This window comes from Nicotiana attenuata, unplaced genomic scaffold (assembly GCF_001879085.1).
Source record: "Nicotiana attenuata strain UT unplaced genomic scaffold, NIATTr2, whole genome shotgun sequence".
NCBI classification, from domain to species: Eukaryota; Viridiplantae; Streptophyta; class Magnoliopsida; order Solanales; family Solanaceae; genus Nicotiana; species Nicotiana attenuata.
In genome coordinates this window covers 72,789-93,725 of record NW_017670774.1, presented here as the reverse complement: position 1 = coordinate 93,725, position 20,937 = coordinate 72,789, and the positions used below count along the sequence as shown (strand labels likewise).

The 20,937-nt window shown below is 38.2% G+C and overlaps 2 protein-coding genes across 3 annotated transcripts; one reads left to right on the top strand and one right to left on the bottom strand.

Moving 5' to 3' along the window:
• LOC109243202 lies at positions 1-2,183 on the top strand. Its single transcript, XM_019410112.1, has 4 exons — positions 1-160; positions 379-434; positions 773-1,285; positions 1,433-2,183. The coding sequence occupies exons 3-4, from the start codon at positions 841-843 to the stop codon at positions 1,951-1,953; spliced, it is 966 nt and encodes a 321-aa protein (XP_019265657.1). The 5' UTR covers positions 1-160; positions 379-434; positions 773-840; the 3' UTR covers positions 1,954-2,183.
• On the bottom strand, positions 2,101-8,326 carry LOC109243201 (2-hydroxy-6-oxononadienedioate/2-hydroxy-6-oxononatrienedioate hydrolase). Of its 2 annotated transcripts, none has more exons than XM_019410111.1 (6): positions 7,988-8,326; positions 5,064-5,550; positions 4,216-4,555; positions 3,248-3,346; positions 2,995-3,115; positions 2,101-2,601 (listed from the first exon to the last, which is right to left on the bottom strand). In XM_019410111.1, the coding sequence occupies exons 1-6, from the start codon at positions 8,154-8,156 to the stop codon at positions 2,387-2,389; spliced, it is 1,431 nt and encodes a 476-aa protein (XP_019265656.1). In that variant the 5' UTR covers positions 8,157-8,326; the 3' UTR covers positions 2,101-2,386. The 2 variants fall into 2 exon arrangements, with proteins under 2 accessions (XP_019265656.1, XP_019265655.1); XM_019410110.1 differs by having other exon boundaries at positions 5,064-5,559; positions 7,988-8,325.
• Between the last annotated feature and the right edge of the window lie 12,611 nt (positions 8,327-20,937).

The following is a 20,937-nucleotide window of genomic DNA, read 5'->3' as shown; positions in this document are numbered from 1 at the left end:
CTCCAGCTTCTTATTCATTCTTAGACAATGTAATAACTTCTTATTGACATTGTTGTAAGAAAATCACGAGCAAAGAAGATCTAGTTTCTTTAATTTGCGTACCAGACTAGAAGAACTTGATGAAAATCGTACTTAATGAATAGAAGATTCAGTAATAAGGGTAAATTAATACGCTCTATGTTACGCCCGCCCTATTCTACTTTCTTTTTTTCTTTTAATAATTAATTTGCACGGAAAAGAAGACAATTAAACATCAAAATTGCAATATAGTAGTAATAGGTAGAAGATTACAGTAATACGAGTGAGTTTTGATTTTTATTGTGATATTTCTTCTAATTACTTTTGACCTTTATCTGGCTTTCTTACGTATGCATACAGGGCGGAAAAAGAAAAAAAAAAAAGCAAGCGTCGTCGAGGACGGGCGTGAGGATCTGGTCAGCGCCGTTTGACCAACTTTTCATTTCTTTAAAACATATATGAATATCCATCGGTTTTCGTGAAATATTGTTGTAATTGCAGACATAAATCTGTGGATAAATTACTTTCTAGTGGACCCCGAGTTCATTTTTCAACACTGTTATGTTGCAAACTTTTTTGACTAACATTCTGATTCCCGTCCCCCTTTGATAGACTTGTGAGTCACAATACGGGGAAAAGCTACCTAGATTATTCTTAACAGAACTCAAAATAATGTAAAGTATTTTCTTATCATAAAAGTAAGGTAGCCTTATTATGATGCAAAACTGTATACTTTTTTCTTTTTGTAATCAAGGAAAGAACCTTTGAGGAGCACATATTCTGTCACCATTTGTATCAATCAAGCAAAAAGCTTTGCCTGAAATGGGGAAAATATGGATTGAAGTCTGCCTGATTTCCGCCAGGGGGCTACGACGAACAATATCATCTTTGTGGAAGCTGCAATGGTATGCTGTTGGATGGATTGATCCAAACAACAAGTACTGTTCCAAGATTGATTCTTCAGGCAATGCAAATCCTGTTTGGAAAACCAAATTTTCAATGTTAGTTGACACTTCTGAATTAGATGCTCTCCATGTTGAAGTTTACAGTAGAGAGCCCATTTTTCTTAGAGAAAAGCTCCTGGGAACAGCTACTGTGATTTTGAAAGAATTTCTGGACAAGTACAATAACAACTCTGAGATTTCAAAGCCTGTTGAAGAGGTGGGGAGCTTTCAACTGCGGAGAAAGAACTCGAATAAACCTCAGGGGTTTGTTGATGTATCGATACGAATTTCAGAGGAAAGAGAAGAACCAAGTTCACTCCCAGGTATAAATATTTAACAAGCTTTTCACATTAAGGTCATGAATAGACTGTCTTTGCTCCCTTAGAATCAATGAAAAAGACCCTTGATTCAAGTAATGCTTTGGACCAATCTTATGAGTTTTGACTGAAGAGTTATTGTGATGACATCAGATTTACTAGGTGACAATGAGGGATTTAAGCTTGCAGATAACAGCGGTGGCTTCAACTTGGCTAATGGATATAAACCTGCACCAGCATACCCACAACCACAATCCTTGACCCCCGCTCAACTGCAAGGAAACCAACCACAGCCAAATCACCAATATGCACGTCAAGTACCGTATGCTATAAATTATTCCGACCCATCGGTGGGAGGAACGAGCTACGCACCAGCAGCAGGACCGAGCTATCAGCCACATCGTGCTCCACCACCACCACCTCCACCTGCTAATGTTGGTTACATTCCAACTTTCCTCCCAAGAACAGACAACACGCCGTCTAGTTACTTAAGCATGCCACAAAGTGGAACTGCAGCAGCACGAAATGCAAGACCTGGTTTTGGAATGGGAGTAGGTGCTGGGGCATTAGCAGCTGGTGCTGTGATATTTGGAGAGGATTTCATGTCTGGTTTTGATATTCCTCGTGGTTTACCGGATCCCTCTCTCACCATATCTCTTGATCCCCCTTTCTGAAGATGGAATACCATCTATTTTCTTATGATGCATACAATGAGATATTGTAAAATTAATATGCTTTCCGCACTGCTAATATCTGCAAAGTTTCAGTTTGTAGCTGCAAATCACGGGCTTCTTGTAAAGCTGCAGAGGTTTCAGCTACTATGGAATAAACTGAAGTACAATTTTACAAGTCTCAATATACATGTATTGTATTACATCATAGTACTTTGTCATAGTCTCAAGGATGATCAAGAAATAGATGTTTACCTGCACAAATTAGCAGCTACCTATAGGTGTTCATAGGATTGATAACATTGACAAAGAGCTATAAAGTTTTCCTTTAAATTCTATATGACCTTGAGTAGGCAACTCTTGTCTCAAACTTAAAGTTCACCAGTCACCAATATGAGTCAATCCTGGCCAAGTTGAACTAGAAAAAATATCAGTCTCATGTTGCTGGTTGCAGATGAGGCTCTTTTCGCAGCCCAAAAACTCTTTCAAGGAATCTGTCAACAATGGATACAAATTCTTCCACCTTTTCTTCATGGGGCAAGTGGCCACAATTCTTGATTATTTCAAGACAAGATCCAGGAATGGCCCGTGAAAGTCTTTCAGAGTTCCATGGTGGAACAAGCCGATCGCTATCACCAGTGACAATCAGAACTGAACCTCAATTTGCACATAAAAGAGAAAAAACAGCATTAGGAAGTTTTTTTTGTGTATTCATTGTGTAACTGGAGTCGTTGTTTATCATGTACGTTTAAGACAATATGTTTCTTAGAACATGGTGTTATAACAACACTAAGAATGTAAAAAGAACATGTTGGAACAAAGGCTCATATGACGAGCACTTTTTCAGTATTAGTTGGGGCGTAGCTTAGAGAAAATGGTGCAATCAAAGGTTATTTGGTAGTCAAGAGATGTTGGTTATATGTCGTTTTTAATACTTCATAATAACTTGAAATCTTGCTTACTTTTTCAATTAATTATTTAGAAATCTAATGTTTCCTTCTAGTTATCAAATTCGATTTGCTGGCACATAGATGATTTTCTAACCAGGACATGATATTTCGCGCAGTCTCTTTGACAGTGGTGGCTTTGATTCAGATGCAGAATCTGTAAGCATAGCCACGGTATACTCCACCAGAGCCCTATCCCAATCTTTTGCTCTGAGAGGCTGCAAATGTTAAAGAGTCAAGATGGCAACAATGCACTAAGAAGCGAGGTCCCATACCTGAACCAAATACAGCAAAAAGAAAAAAATCGAGCCCATCCTCAGGTTGGGAATAACTAGCTGTCAAGGAATCACCTTTGTATACCCTTGCAAGACATGATCATCAACTTGTTTAGGATCATACCAAGAATTCCTAACAGCAGCTAAGCCAAACTTATCAATTATCATTCTTACCTGAAAGAAAATGGCAGTCAATAGTCATTTTGAGTATTTATTTCAATCAAGTTTTATAGAGTGCTGATCGAGTATTTTCTCATTATTGCATATGTTGCAAATGACTAATAAGAACTGCTAAGACTTCTTCCATCTATTCTGATAACATAAATATCTCAAATTTATCATCAAATGAAATTTCAGAAAGATCAAAGGAGTAAGGCTGAATACACAGGCAGCCCCTTAAACTTGCCCATATATTTCACTTAAACACTTTAACTGAGCTCATGACCTATTGGCCACCTTAACTTTATTCAAAATGTTCAAAATCTATAATACGAAAAGAAAGTACTCTTTTTGTTAAAATAAAAGAAAATACTTTTTATACAACATGAAAAGAAAGTACTAATCTTGTGAAAAAGAAAATACTTTTTCTACATCATGAAAAGAAAGTACTTATTTTGTTGAAATAAAAAAAAATACTTTTTTTACATCATAAAAAGAAAATATTCATTTTGTTGAAATGAAAAACAAAATAATTTATCTACAACATGAAAAGTAAGTACTCTAAGGGTTTGGGGGTAGGGTGGGGGGTTGGGGTGGTGGAAGATGGGTTTGGGGTTGGTGGGAAGTTCTAATTTTACTACTTTTTTATTATTCTGTTCTTTGTTAGTATTATTAGTGAAAACTGAATTAGCATCCCTTCTTGTTCGACTGCCATCTTCCTTCAAAATGGCAGGGAGGATTTCTCATTTAAAAACCTTTTTCGAAATTGGAAAAATGAAGTATATAGACCTAATTTTGCTTTCACAAAGCTTCAAGATGTCAATTTTGAGAAAATAATTTGGGTTCAACAAATAGATTAGAAAGATCCAAAAAAGAGTACATACCAACATAATACCAATGGTAGAACGCAAGAACGTAGATAAAGCTTTCTTATATAAATAATTTATCATGTCTCCCATCCCTTTCACCAATCGCATTATTGCTCGTCCAAGATATTGGGATAACTTTGACAAAATGCTGACAACCGTGGTAAACCAATTCCCATTAGAGTTCACTTCCAAGTCATCGCCTTCAGTCTGGTTACTTTTTCCACTTGGATTGTCCTTAGCTACAGGCCCTGAATTCAGGGGTGCTAGAATTGCTGGCCCAACAAGTATAATGGCAGCAACCCGCTCAGGTGCTTCAAAATATGCTTCAACTGCTACAAGGGAACCAGCTGAGTGTCTGGTGTCTCATTAGTTACCAATAAGAATCAAATCTTTGAGAATGAAATAGGAAGAGCAAAGGAAGGAGGGCGATAATGCAACCAAAATGACAATTTGAAGTACATTATCCTCTCAATGGAAATCATGTATCTACTTCGTTTGACCAAGTAAATACACTTTGTAATAGTTGCAGAGACAGATGGGAGGGGGAGGGCAATGAAGATAATGATAGAGAATAATAACTTCTGATCATTTAAAAGTTCATTGGAGAGTAGGCCAGTCATTCATTTGGGAACACATGTCTGATTTTCCACAACATCATTTTCACCTTTCCTTCCTTTTATACTTCTTTCATTTGTGGTGTAGCAGATGGATCATTATTTTGGCAACTGAGCTAGTGAAACTAATATAGAACAATAAGGAAGCTAATTCAGTTTTCACTGCAATTATTTCAAGCTAAATAGAGTCACATCCATAACATGTTCATGACGGAGATTGTTGGGGAAAAACTATAAATTAGAACTTACCCCACTAGAATTGCCTTCTCAGTTGCTAAGAAGTCAATGAAGTATAGAGTAGCCAGCACGGAAAATACCATAGAGTAAGGATTAAGGGGTCTGGTGTCTTCACTTCCCTGAGATGAATGGTTGACATGATTCAGCCTTGAAGTCAACCCAAAGGCTGGTCTATCAAAGGCCAAAATTTTTGATCCTGTGACCTGTGCCAATGGCTTCATAACTCGGTTCCATGAATAAATAGAGGCACCAAATCCATGTAACAATATCATGGGAATGTTCACTTTCTTATTGGCATTAGGAGATCGAGAACTATCCCCTTCTTCTGACAAGTTTGTAGCAAGTGATTCTGAATCATATATCTTGTGGTGTATCTGTACTCCTTTAAACTCGCAAAAGCAACTATCAGGATCTGCTAGAAGAGCTGGATCTTGTAATTCATCTTGATCTATTCCTGCTATCTGCTTTTTCCGCTTTGGCCTTGTCTCAGGTAGTTGTTCTGGATTAACTTAGAAAAATAAAGAGACGGATAAGATGAAAAGAACAAAGACTCCCAGCTTTATCAATTTTCTCAGCTGCTTCTAAATACCAACAAAAATCTGATTGAACTCCCACATGTTCCATTTAGCGTTAGCAGTTCTCCAGCATTGCTTAGCCTCTAATAACAGACTTGATATTACTCTTACATTTTTTTTAGTTGACTTCTCAGGAGGAAATAGATTGGCAAACAAGCATTCAATTGCTGAAAGTTAATTTGCACTATAGAGCACTATATATATATACACACACACGTACACATGTGTGTATTCTCTCCAGCGGAAAAGGAATGATGCTACTACTATTAGAAAAGTCAAATACTTTTTCTTTGACAACAATATGTATGGATTCTCGAGATGAGAGGAGCCGTTGTGGCCCCCCTTGACTGCCTGGATCCCACAAGTGAGTCGAAAGTTGGATCTGCATCGGATCTCACCATAATCGCTACCGCTATCTTCCCAAGGAGTTTGGCTTCAACCTCATATCGAACATGAGATTTTTTTTTTCCATTGTCCAAGAATGTTTTGTAAAACAAACATCGTTTTTTTTCTTTTTTAGTTTTATAATTCCGGTCATCAAAATTATCTAGACAGAACAACTTCAACTTGTGAACCGCTAATGTAAGAACGAAATCTGGTATATACCAATACCCATTACGGGTAAAACTGATGGATTATAATAAACAGCGGAAGCAATCCCAGTATCTTATTCACGTGTAATCTAAACAACTACCACATACGGAGATTTTCGGATTACCTCTTGAAGCGTAAACACAGCAAATCTATGTCGTTTTCCAGTTCCTTAGTTGAAAACGCACCAGCAGATTTCCACAGTCTTCTACTGTGTTACCCAAACAATAACCGAAAATAGAGAATTTTGGATGGGCAAAATTCTAGCAGAACCCGCAGTAAGAATAATTCAAAAAAAAACGTCCAGCCCCTATATATATATATATATAGCTGCGTTTTTTAGGTCAAAACCGTTTCCAAAACCTGTTAGGTTTCCTTCTCCCACTAAGGGACGGTTTACATGTTTTCTTTCCCACTAAGTAACAGTTTTCACTATTTCCTATTATTTCGGCACAGTAGGGACCACAGAATTTAATTAACAAGGCTTCCTGTTATGATATTAATTTCGAAATTCTGAAATTAATTTCCATCATAATAAACTACGAATTATTCCACTAAAAATTCGTAATTGCACTCCTTAGTTCAATTTCGAAATTCTTCCATAAAACCTTATTTAACTCCCCATGTTAAGATTCAGATACTAATCAATCAAATTAAATTACTGACTATTTAATTTATTGATTACTTCCTTTAGACTTACACTTAACTTATTTCATGTGTCGAATACAAAATCCACCGGCCGGGTTTACACATGAAAACTTATAAGCTTTCATAAAGGAGTATCATCAATCTCAAAACCGAGACATGGATTCCATCAACTAATTATTACTTCGCCAATGTATATCATTGTTATCCAATTTACCAGGCTTATTGACTCGCGAAAGAATCTCGCCTTTTAATAAATCAAAACAACAAGTGACATACACAGCTAATAATAATTATATCAGGATTGAGAGTATAAGTACATTAAATGGACTAGAGAAATTATTTTATAAAAGTCAGTATAAAATACTTATCTCTACTTGATCCGTTCAATACATACAAAATGTACTAGCACAAGAAGTTGGAATTAAACCATTCCCATAATCAAGATAAATTATATTTAATCTTGTGCTACAATCATTCCGATGATTTGTCCAATTCCATCATTAGATTGCGAACATTAACTTTTACGTCTTACAAGAACCGATGATGTAATCTTCCGTGTATAAGCTAAACTCTATACACTAAATCATCTACTATGTAAGCAATGGACACACAAACCAACACATGATCTATTAAAAAATGAAACTTTATTGAATTTAAACAAGTAAATAAATAATTGTTCATAAAGAATACTATAACAATACGCATGGCTTATAGTATATTCTAACAAAAACGAATTCAAATTATTTTAAAATACTTTCAACTTAACAAATTGACATTAGTACTTTTATATAGTTCCTAATACTTTTTCGATTATTTCAGAAGAACTAATCGACACCGTGAAGTAATTTTTGTCTTTTTTTTGCATAAGCTTACAAGAGATTTATTTGTTGGGCAGTAAAAGGGTCTACCATACGTGGATAGACACACAGTTACACTAATGGAAGAAAACCAAGAGACAAGTAAAGTTCATCTCCAAGAATCAAACAATGTCATACGAAATAAAAGAGTAGTACTAAGAGAAAAGGATAGAAAAGAATGTTTCATCTCAGAATATGATTGAGTATCTAACTGACTTGAATCAACTAATAAGTTAAAATGGTGAAAGATATTAGAGCTATTTACCTGGATATTCAGCAGGTGGAAAAGAAGCAGAAGAAGCAGAGGCTAAAAATGGGAAAGATTTCAAGATGGGTTTTCTCCAAATAGAAGGAATTTGCTTCCTCCTGGTTTGTAATTGCAATTGAGGATAGGCGAGACAATTAGGCAGCAGATGAAGTACCCAAATACTCATGTTTTAATTTACTTTTCCTTCTCAAAATAGACACTCCGGCAAATCGCTTTGGTCAGCTGGTCTTCCGGTAATTGACGGATTTTCAGTTTCAGACAGACTCGAGCACGTAATTGAGTATTTAAACCTCCGACACAATAAGGGACAACAGACGTGGGTAAATGTAAGCTGCAATCTTTAGCTTATCTTTTTGGTGTTTGCTTATAATAATAAGTTACTCTAAACATGTCATATAATTTGTTATAAATCTTTTAAAATTTATAGCCTTAAATATATCATAAATATCTATTTAATTATAAATCTTCTTGTTAAAAGCAAAATAAATTTTATTTACATTATTTTTTAATCTTTTTTAACAAAGTTATTTTTTTTTAAATTAAATGAAAACAAGAAAGAAATAATAAAAGTGTATTTTTGCATTATAGTTTGCCATATAATAAATTTGTATGTTATAATCACAGTATTACTAGTATGGTTGGACTCGTAATTAAATGTGTTGTCGGATTTGGTGACTTTTGTCGGATTTCGAGATGTGGGACCGGGGGCCAGGTTCGGGCCGATTTCGGATTTTTGGCTATAATTTAGTACTTTTCTTGTGGAATTGATCCCTTTAGCCTATATTGATTGTATTGTATTACTTGGGGCTAGATTCGGGACATTCAGAGGCCGACTCGCAAGGCAAAGGCATTTTGGAGTAGCGTTTTGCTCGGATTGAGGTAAGTAACAGTTATAAATTTGGTCCTGAGGGTATGAAACCCTGGATTTTGTGTCATGTGATTATTTTGGATGTGACGGGCGTGTGGGCGTGCACCGAGGGGATTGTGACCTTGTCCGCCCCTTGAAACTCTAAAGTTGAATAACTTGTTGTTAGCTATATGCTCTCTATGTGTTGTAGAAATTCGATTGTAAATCATGTTAGAAACCATGTTTAGGCTATGTGTTGGTTTTGTTGGGTCCCACAGAGGCCGCGTTATATATTGAATTGCCTGCTAAATGCTATTTGTACTCAGTCTCAGTTTTTACTCGCACATTATATCTCAGTCTTTATTATTATTATTGATATATCATGTTATTGTTGTTTGGGCTGATTTTCCTGATTTCTGAGAGCCCGTGAGACTAGAGAGGTTGATGACTGAGCGAGACTGAGGGCCTGACAGTGAGATATTGATACCATAGCATACGAGTTGTCCGTGCGGATCCTGATATGATACTGTAGCAGGCGAGTTGTCCGTGCGAATTATAGTGCTTGGGCTGTAGGAGCCCCTCCGAAGTCTGTACACCCCCAGTGAGCGCAGACACCTATTGACTGTGAGTGTTGAGGGCTGGGAGCCGAGTGATTGAGCTGTTAAGAAGAGTTGAGTGATTGTTGCCCTGAGAGGCTGTACTTGCTTTCATTTGTTCATGCACTTAGTTTCTATCTGTCATTGTTCTGAAATCTTTGGAAGATTCTATATTCGATTTTTACTTGAACTTGAAACTGTATAAAACTGGATTGACTTAAATTGTCGGATTCGAAAGCATGTCTACTTCTTGCTGAGATTACTGAAAATGAACTATAACTGTGTAGCTCGTCACTATCTTTCAGTTCCTTATTTATTATTGTTACTTACTGAGTTGGATGTACTCACGTTACTCACTGCGCCTCGTGTGCAGATCCAGGTGTTTCTAGACACGGTGGACGTTGATCTCATGCGTGGTTGAGTATCGGAGACTTACGAGGTAGCCGCCGGCGTTCGCAGCCCTTGTCTCTCCTTTCTTGTTATCTTTCCTTTTCTGTATTGGTGTTTTGACACAGCCCCTTGTAGACACTATTTCTAGATTGGTTGTTTAGATTCTCATGACTCAGTAACACCCCGATGTCGGGCTATTTTTCGCACTTATGATTTGGGTTTACCCCGTTTTTTTGAAAAGCTCCGGTTATTTTAAATGTCTTAATTCATTTCTGTTAAATATTGAAAGTATTTTGAAAATGTAGGCTTTCCTAGTACCACGATAGGCGCCATCACGACGGGTTAGGTTTTGGATCGTGACAAATTGGTATCAGATCCTAGGTTACATAGGTCTCACGAGTCATGAGCAGGTTTAGTAGAGTCTTGCGGATCGGTACGGAGACGTCTGTACTTATCTTCGAGAGGCTGTCAAACCCTTAGGAAACTTCACATCTTTGAATTCTTGTCGTGTGAATGTGTTGATTCTGATAACTAAACTTTTGTTATTCTATTCTCTCACAAATGGTGAGGACACGTGCTACCGGGCAAGACGGGCAGCCACCAGTACCACCGGTCAGGACCGCGAGATGCCGAGGTCGCGGTAGAGGCCGTGGTAGGGGCAGAGGTGCAGCTCGCACAACAGCTAGGGCAACACTTGTTAACTCAACCTCGCTCTAATTAACACGTCTACGTTCAACCTCGCTCGAATTTACAACAAGACACATTCGGCCTCGCTCGAATTAACAAGTTAAAATTCGACCTCGCTCGAATTAACAAATCTAAATTCGAACTCGCTTGAATTGGCAAGTCAAAATTTGACCCCGCTCGAATTAGCAAGTTAAATTCGACCTCGCTCGAATTAACAAGTATAAATTCAACCTCGCTCGAATTGGCAAGTCAAAATTTGACCTCGCTCGAGTTTGCAAGACGCTCGAATTAACAAGTCTAAATTCGACCTCGCTCGAATTGGCAAGTCAAAATTCGATCCCACTCGAATTAGCAAGACAAATTCGACCTCGCTCGAATTAACAAGTCTAAGTTCGACCTCGCTCGAATTAGCAAGTCAAAATTCGACCTCGCTCGAATTAGCAAGACAAATTCGACCTCGCTTGAATTAACAAGTCAAATTCGACCTCGCTCGAATTAGCAAGACAAATTCGACCTTGCTCAAGTTAACAAGTCAAATTCGACCTCGCTCGAATTAGCAAGACAAATTCGACCCCGCTCGAGTTAACAAGTCAAATTCGGCGTCGCTCGAATTAATAAGCTACATTCGATACCGCTCGAATTAACTACCAAAAGTCAGGGACTTACTGCAAGAAGATCCAAGAAATTCGAAAGGAAAAGAGAAGGAAAGGCCAAAGACGTACAATCAAGGACGAATCAACTGTTCCATTCAAAGGAAAATTAACATCTTACATAGGGACAAAAGGGGGGCCCACCCAACTAACTGAGTACTGAAAAACTAAAGTGCAGGAGGAAAAATTAAGTACAAAAGCTTCACTCTGCATTATCCCCATCCACGCCATCATCTCTCTCCCCGCTTGGCTCAGCGGCTTCACCACCACCGTCACCCTCTCCATCAGAATGTTCATCATCAAAGGTAAGCCCGTCCTCGGCCTCATCGCCTTCACCGGCCTCCTCTGTCGCGGGGTCATAGCCGCAGGCAAGACGGGCCTCACGCGCTTTAACACGGACTTCTTCGAAAGCGGCTTCAGGAACATTCCCCGCTACCAACAAGCCCTTATATATATCCCGATGAGCCTCAGCGTGGATCCATATCTCGTACAAAAGGTGAGGAACGTCAACAGAGGCGGACGCAGGAGAAGGATTCAAAGCCAACAATCGCGCCCCCTTAGCCTCGAGAGTAGCAATTTGATCACCCAGGCTCAAGACATCTCCCTCAAGCCCACCAATCCGCTCATCAAGTCGCGCCTCCCTCAGAGCAGTCATTTCCATCTCAGTTGCTCGTTCAGACTTGAGAACACGGATAGAATCTTCCAGTGCTGCAGCCCTCACTAAGGCTGCTACTCGGGCTCCCTCAGCCCTTTCCAGCTCGGTTGCCTCCCTTTCCAACTCGGTCACCTTCTTCGCCAATTCAATACTTAGACCGGCGACTCTGGTGACACTCTGCTCAATCTCCGCTTGCAGGGCCACCACCTTCGCCTGAAGATCAACACACTCAGCCGCAACCCCTTTGCCCACCTCGAGCTCTTCTTCTTTAGCCTTAAGATGCCCCTCGAGTTCGCTGCATCTTCCAATGGACCGCATCAGGTCCTCGTCTTTCCACTCCAAATCCTCCCTAAGGGACTGTGAATTGCCACCCACCTTGAGTCGTGCATGCATCTCACGACACTTGTCACGGAATCGACGATACTTTGAAACCATTTTCTGAAAAACGGCAGCCTGACTCTCCTCGCGGCGGATACTCTCAGTCTAAAAAATGAAAGCCTGAAGAAAGAAAAGAGATTGTAAAGAAAAAGTCAGCAAAAGTGGAAGACGTAAAACGAAGAAAGCAATAAAGAAGTCACCCTCAAAGCCATTTCGGCTACGCCCCGTGACAGGCCAGCATCGCTGATCTCCTGAAGGGCCCTGCTTTCAGTGGCGGAACAAAGAAGGACAAATTGGGGCACCAGGCTCACCGTGTCCTCCAGCAAATCGCAATCCGAAGAAATCTCGATCACGCGGGAGGAACTATCTGTTCCCGCCTCAACCCGAGTGAACCCCGCCTCAAACATGCTTATGTCCTTAGGGTCAATATTTGAACCGGATTCATAGTCATCTATAACAACTCCCTTTTCCCTCTTGCTGGCTGAAGAGGGAGCATAGGCCTGTTGTGAAGTTGATGGACCACTCGGAATGATCGCAGCGACCCTCGAACTCTGCCCCTACCATGGTAGACTCCTCCACGCCAAATACGGGCACCACCTCCACGCCCGAGGGGGATACGGTCTCCTCGTCTAAATTAGCACCACTACCAGGCTCAAAAACTGCCAACACGGGATCACCCCTCAGTCCTGGGTACCCCTTCAGCCCTTATTCTCCGCCTCTTTAATGGAGCTTCTTCACCATCGTCTTGAGACGATTCGCCCACCAAATGAACTACGGGAATCAGAGCTTCCGCCTGACGAGCAAGCCCCCGACGGCCGAGTCCGAGAGGGGTCGTAGTTTGTAAAGTAGCAGCGTCTTGAACGCTCTAACTTGCAGCCGCAATCGATGCAGGTCCGATCGAGAAACTCGACTGACGGAAAGCAGGTATAGGAGCCCTCGCCCTCCTCGTGGCCCTCCGACCTACCGACGAGAGAAGCTTAAACTAAAGAGGAAATAGGAGGGGGGAAATACAGAATAAAGGGCAACGTGACCAAGGGGAAGACGAGATGACTCACCAGCAGAGGGTCTACGCCCGAATCTCTCGTGGAACGGCGACCATTCATGAATCCTCATCGTATGGGGCAAAACCTGGCTCACCCACTCGCGGATATCAGCGACTAACGGAGGCAGTTCCTTCTCGGCTACAAAATAAAGAAAAAGGGAAAAAGAAGAACAATAAGATCACTGGAAGGGGACAACGAGCAACCGTTTTTAAATAAAAATAATAAATAAAAACTTACAGGCATAATTCCACTCCTCAGGAAACCAGTTAGGATTTGACACCACGTGCTCCGTCCTCAGAAAGAAGAAGTTCTCCCAAAAGCGGCGATTGATCTTATCATCTATCTTCACCACCAAGCCCTTGGTCCCACGGTGACGAAGATGTATCATAGTACCCCTATAAAAACTGGGTACGAAGAGTTGAAGCAAGTGACGGAGAGAAATCCCCCGTCCGTCCAGTTCCGCGTACTCGCTAAGCATGAGGAAGAGTTTGTATATATACGGAGAAAGCTAAGCCGGGCACACCCTATAACAGCGACAGAAGTCCTCAGCTAGGGAAGGAAGGGAAAGTGTGTAACCAATGACAAACGGGTACGCGTAGAACACGCAATACCCTGGACGATGTATTTGCACGACGTCGTTTCCCGCAGGTATGAGTTCGACGTAGTCAAGAATCCTCCATTTAGCCTTAAGCGCGGCGAGCGCCGCATCATCCATTTGGGAAACAACGGGTTCAGGCTCGCCGTCAGGAAAGTTCTTGAAATCAGTCCTGGTCTTCCCTGAACGTGAAATTATTTCATCCACAGTGGGAAAATTCTCATCTTCCACCATGACTATCCCTTCTTCATGAAATGGTAATCAGTTTCCGACGTAGCGGTGCCGGCGGCTCTATCAGAGTTAGAAGGTGCACTAGCCATGTTTTCTTTGGTTATATAGATGAGAAGTGCTAAGGTGGAGGGGGTAACAACGGCAAGAAACTTCAAAAGATGAAAGACGGAGACGTAAGAATCTGAAGAGGGTGGAAAGAGAAGCTTGGAGTTTTTCGAAGAATTTATAGGAAACACAACAGCCCAAACGAGAAGTTATCTTCTCTATTTATATGAAAGCAAACACCCCGAGCGGGAAAACCAAACGCTGCCGCATTAACTCCAAAATAGAAGAGGCACAGGAAACGATGTAATGTATAGGGAACGTGCGCCATAATGATGCATGATAAATTGACGACATTTCAAACTGACGTAACGGTCAGGTATGGCCCTCGAAGCATCACATCGTCGCCTCGCTACGAAGGGTTCGCCCCTCGACCCAGATGCTCAAATTTCTCAACTCACAAACTGGCAGAGTCCGCCCATCGAGCTCGTCCAAAGACGACCCCGACAGGCGGAGTGACTAACTGTATAGGTCAAAATCTGATCAAAAGAATCCTACTTAAGGAAGAACGACCAGGACTCAACTAAACTGAAGTCACGTGCAGGAAGCAATATACCAGCGAATGATTTAGCTACGGTCGAGGTCGAGCACTCAATTCAGCCCGAGTGGCTAGTTCAACACTTAGACGTTTTAGAGGAATACTCTACAGGATATTCCAAGAACTGAGGCACTCCGGTTAAGTATCGCTGGGTAAGGAAAGTATTTTGTATAAATATCATGAGAGAGAGTAAGGAAAAGGGGGCTGACGGGAACACATACAGAGATATACATCTCTCTGAAGGAGAAGATGTTCCATTCTCTCAAGCTCTTCGGAAAAAGGGAGATAAATCTCAGGATCATGACAGTCGTCTGTAATTCAACTTTATCAAATGTATGGAGGTCAATTTTGTTCAAGAATGGTGACTCTTTTCCTTTATGTATTCTTCGTTATCATTTGATATATTTGGAGCCATCTTCCTTTTCCTACATTTTGAAATCTAATCGCGATTGTAATTAAATTTTACGTTCAACTATGCTTGTTTATTCTGTCTTCTATCTCATATCTAGAACAAATTATCTCTGGCTAGGATTTACCCCATATCTTATTATTTAATTAGCTTAACAAAAAGGGTTAAAACTTTTTGATCAAACAGTTATCTTGTCCCAAGATGGCAAAGTTTTGAATGGTAGTTTCTCGGAAATGGAACCTATAATGACATGTGAACTCTCTTCAAATCTTGTATAGGCTCAATGTTTGCAAGTGGTGACAGTCTTGCTTACTGCAGATATTTGTTTCTTCGTTATTCGCTTAATCAGGAGTCACATAACTTAAATCAGAGAGTTCTTTTTAGTTTTTGTATCATGTTGAGAGTTGTCACTGACTCTCTTATGCAGCAGCAGTGACTCAGTTGTCCAATTAGATGAAAGTTTTTGCGATGATAGTATTTGTATTTCAATGAGCAGGGTACAATTCTAGCTGACGACTATTTGATTTGAAAATTTGGGCACTTTTTGTAGTATCTGTATTTGATTTGTCTATAAAGCCTAGAAAAGCCAGGTCTGTCACTAACCTTTGGGAGATCCTTTCATAATCAACAATTCAGCTCCAACTGACATTGTTGTTATATACCCAGTATTATACTTAAGTGTTAGGATACGCGATTTGCGCGTATACCTTATCTCGATCAGTAATTTCTTGAAGAAAAAAAATATAAATATTATATTAAAAATTATTTACGACTATAAAATAAAAACTTAAGCTTCGAATTGATGAATATTGATTCTATATAACTAACTCAATAAAGAAATTTTGCCTATATCATACATCGATCAGCATTCGATATACTTATTTTAAACTTAGTTCTAGTTGTATAATTTTATTATCTCAATTTCATAAATTATCGTGCCTCCTTTTCTGTTTATTCCAGGACAATTTGAAGATTTAGGAGTTTTTCTATTTTATTTTTTGAAAGCTACTGTAAGTTCATTTTTTTGTCATTTTCAAGTTGATTCTAAAAGAAACAAATATAGTCAATTAAATAAAAGAAGATAATTTTTTTCTTTCTCGCAATCAAAATTCATGTTGGTCTATTTATTTAATTAATAAGAAATATTAAATGAATTGTGTCACAGATTAGAAAAGAATAAATTACTATCGCAAAAATAAAATTTAATATCTAATTTTGAATTATAAAATTTAGTTAATATCAAAGTCCTATTCAAGGAATACCATCAATTTTGTATTTGAGTTTTTTGTTCGTTAATTTGAATACTTATCCTTACACAAAAATACAGTCCACCTACATACATTGCAGTAGAATAACCCAGTTACAACTTTGCAAATCTGTAGCCCATTAACAATAGGCCAACGTTTGAAAAATAAGCATTTTTTTCTTTCTTTTTTTATTCTGCAGATCTTCAAGCACGAAAATTCAGTGATTTTTTATTCTTCTTCCCCAAGTTTGTATATATTCTTGTTCCAGCTACAAAAAATTCAAATTCATATATAATGCAACTTAAAAACCTTAAGTTTTCTTCTTTTCCAAGTTCCAAATAGCATAAATAAAAAATAAAAATTAAAAAAATTATTGCACGTTCTTGATTTTGCAAATAAATCAACAAGAAAAGTCGATTTATACATAGATTGAACATATAAAATTTTAATTTTAGATTTAACTACACATGTGCATTACATGTATAATGATGTATAACTTTGTATAAACTTGTATATACAATCTCTAATAATGTATATCAGAAAAATAAGACAAAGAAGAAGAAAAGAAGAAAGTGTCAAACATCCATGGATGCCTACTATACACGTACAATGTATATACACACTTATACATTAAAAATATATCTAATTTATACAACATTGTACGCATATATACATACTTATACATATTTATACAATAGTGTATAAGTTTGTATAAACACTACCTATACAAGTTCACACCAGAAAACACCTTCTGTCCATCACCACATTACACTTTTCGGTGGTTGCTGGTGTTGAATTTTTCCGCCGAGGTTTTGGCATTCAAATCTGAGCTTCACCAGTAGCAAAGGATGAAACAAAAACTAAGAGAAGAAAATATGAGACGAGGTCGCCGGAGATGCTCTTTTAGGCAAGATCTGATAGTTTTAGGCCAGATCTGATAGTTTTTGGACTGATATGCCAAATTTTATTGTGGTTCCTTAACCTCTTTTTGTCAATTAACTCAAAAGTCGAAATCTAATTGACATAGAATGCGAGGATTATCACGAGTGTGTACAAAAACATTCTGTAATTTTTAGGGAGAAGGAAGAGAGAGGCGAGTGAAGAGAGATTGAGTATGCTGGGAAAGAAAAAAGAAGGAAAAAAAACCCTAGAAGTATGTCTTTAATAATAGGCTAAAGACTGAAAAGTTTCTTTCAAGATATATGCAACCTGGGCTAAACCGGGTAAAGACTTCAAACCTGGGCCATTTTTAGTTGGGTTGTTGTGCCAAGTAATTAAAAGCGTAATTCTTTCTTTTCTTTAATGAATTACGCGAAAATAGTCCTAAAACGTTTACCTTTTTTTGTAACCTTCAAAAGAGACTTATTGCTTAAATGAGAAAATTCTTATTTGAACAAAATTAAATATTTAATATTTTACATACCACTACTGTGAAGTCAACTAATCAGATTTTGTCTCTATGGAAACTTTTATTGGACGTTTGGAAGTTGGAACTCTTCCTCACACGTCCGAATACTGTTTAATACGAGAATACTTGAAAATTTAGTTGATTTTAAAATTCTAAATATTAGGCAAATTACATGAAGTATATTATAGTTATGTTACATAATTCAAATAAGAAAATAATTTAAAGAAGGTAAATATATATTAATCGATTCTATAGTCCTAATTATTAGAATTTCTTACATATATAGTTCAAATAAGGAAAGATTTAATAAATAAAATTTTAGTTGATTTTATGTCTTAAATATTAGTAAATTAATAAAATTGACCATTTTGTCCAGTATGAACTCTATTTTTAGAGGATAAAAAAGGCGAACGACATTTTGCTAAGGGCATTCGTGCTTTTAATATAGCACTAGTTTCTATACTCATGTGTTGCACGAATATCTCAAGTCAAGTATCACATAACTTATACAAAAGATAGTAGAAACTTTTGTTAGGGTAACAAATATAAAAATAATTATTGTATGTAATAAATTACCATTAACGTAAACAATATTTGAATTCGAAACATAATCGATCGTCGCTTGTCCTACCAAAGGATCACAATTAAAATAATAAAATTTATAATTACATTACCTTTATTTATAAGGTATAAACACGTTATTTGATCGTGTCTTTCTTAGTATATATTTTGCATTATTTATGTATATTTATAATTGCACTTCAATTGATATCAACAAGGTGGTTTCACTCGCAAGTTATTTGGTGATAAATCTTATATTCAATTCTACTATAATTACATTGCATGATTTACACTATTCTTAACTGCTCTTTCAAATTCCTCAAAGGTATATACTATAAAATGCCTATTCGTTTATAAAATAATAGTAGTGGAGACGAATTTTTTAGACAATTTTTATAAAATGCCTATTCATTTGGTAGATAATTTTATTTATGTATATTTACGGTACGTTGATTCCTCCTGACTTTTCGATGTATCTAATGTTTTATATCTTGACACTTGTTGATGAAAATTCTGGCTCCGCCACTGCCTGAACATATACATGACTGCCAAAGAACAAAACAATGAAAAAGAGTATAACACGATAGAATGTACTTTTGCGCACAAACATACAGAGAACTAATGAAATTATCGGGTAAAAGCAGTTGTTAACTCTAACATCAACAGAGATGTTTCTTTGATGATAGAACATGCAAACTCTTATTTAGTTGTACACTTTCCTATTCCTTCGGAAATCTTTTTTCTACGACATTTTTGATTGATGAACTCTGCATGGTCAGCATGTTTACTCCTTTGAATTTCCTCTTAAGTGGTTGGTCTTCTTAGAAACTCTGTCTCGTTCGTGCATTAACATACAATGATTCTATCCATCATTTTAAAACTTTCTCCACCATCACTTGTTAATTGAAGGAAGATAGCATGCAAAACACAAAAAGTAGAGTGTAGTATATATTGACTTTACAAAGAATTACACAAACTTCTACTGCTTTATGCTTGACTGCGCCCAAAAGGAATAATGTAACATTAATTTCTATGTTCCTAGTTTTTCCCAGTTCACTAAACCATGAGAGAAAAGAAGTTTGGATTTTCATTAAAATTAGGAAATCAAATATCTAATTGGACCAAAGTTCAATTTTTTTTCTCTCTTTAAATTACTTAAAACTAATTTCTACAAAAATATCAGAAATATAATTACTACTCTTTAGCAACCAAATAAACTATCAGCACACTTGCCGAATCATCGTATTAGATCATTAAAAGAAAGCATATTTGGAGTAGATTTATAAGAGGCATAATATCAGTCACATGCTGTGACAACCCAAAGGGTCATCACCTTTATTCCTACTCACTCTGTATTTTTGAGGCCGTGAAAACCTTACTTGGGGGTTGCCTCGAATTTGTGTGCGCAGTCCGGACGCGTAGCCGGAACGTTTAAAGATGAATTTGCGAGAAAGATAATAAAAATTTTGATGTTTTGATTGATTAAGTTTGACTTCGGTTAACGTTTTGGGCAAACGGACCCGGACTCGTGATTCGACAGTCCCGGAGGGTCCGTAGGATAATATGAGACTTGGGGATGTGCCCGGAATCAAATTTCGAGGTCCCGTCCGAGGAATGAATTTTTACGTGAAATTGTTTTCTGAAAATAATTAAAGAATTGGAAAGTGTTATTTGTTAGAAGACTGTGCTGTTGGGCTCGTATTTTGGTTCCGACGCCCGGCACAAGTCTTAAATATGAGTTAAGTAATTGCTGTGAAGTTTGGTTAGATTTGGACGTCATTTGACGTGTTTTGAGCTAGCAACAGTAAAATTTGATGTTTCATGGAAATTGGAAGGAAATCATGGGTCTTGAGGCCTAATTCGATGTTGTTTTGGCGATTTGATCGCACAGATGAGTCCGTAGGATATTTTTGGAGTTGTGTGTATGTTGGGTTTGGAGCCCCGAGGGCTCGGGTGAGTTTTGAGTGGGTCCCGGGAGGGTTTTAGACTTAAAAGTATCAGAAATTGCAGGTCCAGGTGTTGCAGGCCCCCAGCGCAGCCGCGGTCATTTCTGCGCGGTCCGCGCTGGAAGCCGCGCGGCCGCGGTGCATTTCTGCGCGGTCCGCGTGGCTAGGTTCAGAGGGCCAGTGAACTCTAGGTCAACCAGCGCGGCCGCGCACCAAATCAGTGCGGTCCGCGCTGGATAGGTTCAGAGAGTCGTTTTCCCTCCTTTCCTCGGCGCGGCCGCGGGGCATTTTTGCGCGGTCCGTGCCAGTCCTTCAGCAAAGTATATAAATCTAAGATTTTTAGTCATTTTGCACTTTTTCAAAACCCAAAACATAAGAGGCGATTTTCACTACAAGAAAAAGCCTTATTAGGGACCAACATTTAGCGACAAGTTTTAAATATGGTCCCTAAAAGTGTACTTATAGGGATGAAAATTTTTATTGGTCTTTAATATGCAATTTTATACGACCAGTCCTATTTTGATTTGTACAAAAATTAATATATGGTCTCTAATATTGGATTTAGCGGGAAAGGGGGCGCGGGAACTAACGAAAACTGAAAGTAAAAAAAAAAAGAAAGAAAAGGAAATTAATCACAGTATCCCTCCAAATTTTCTTTTCACCC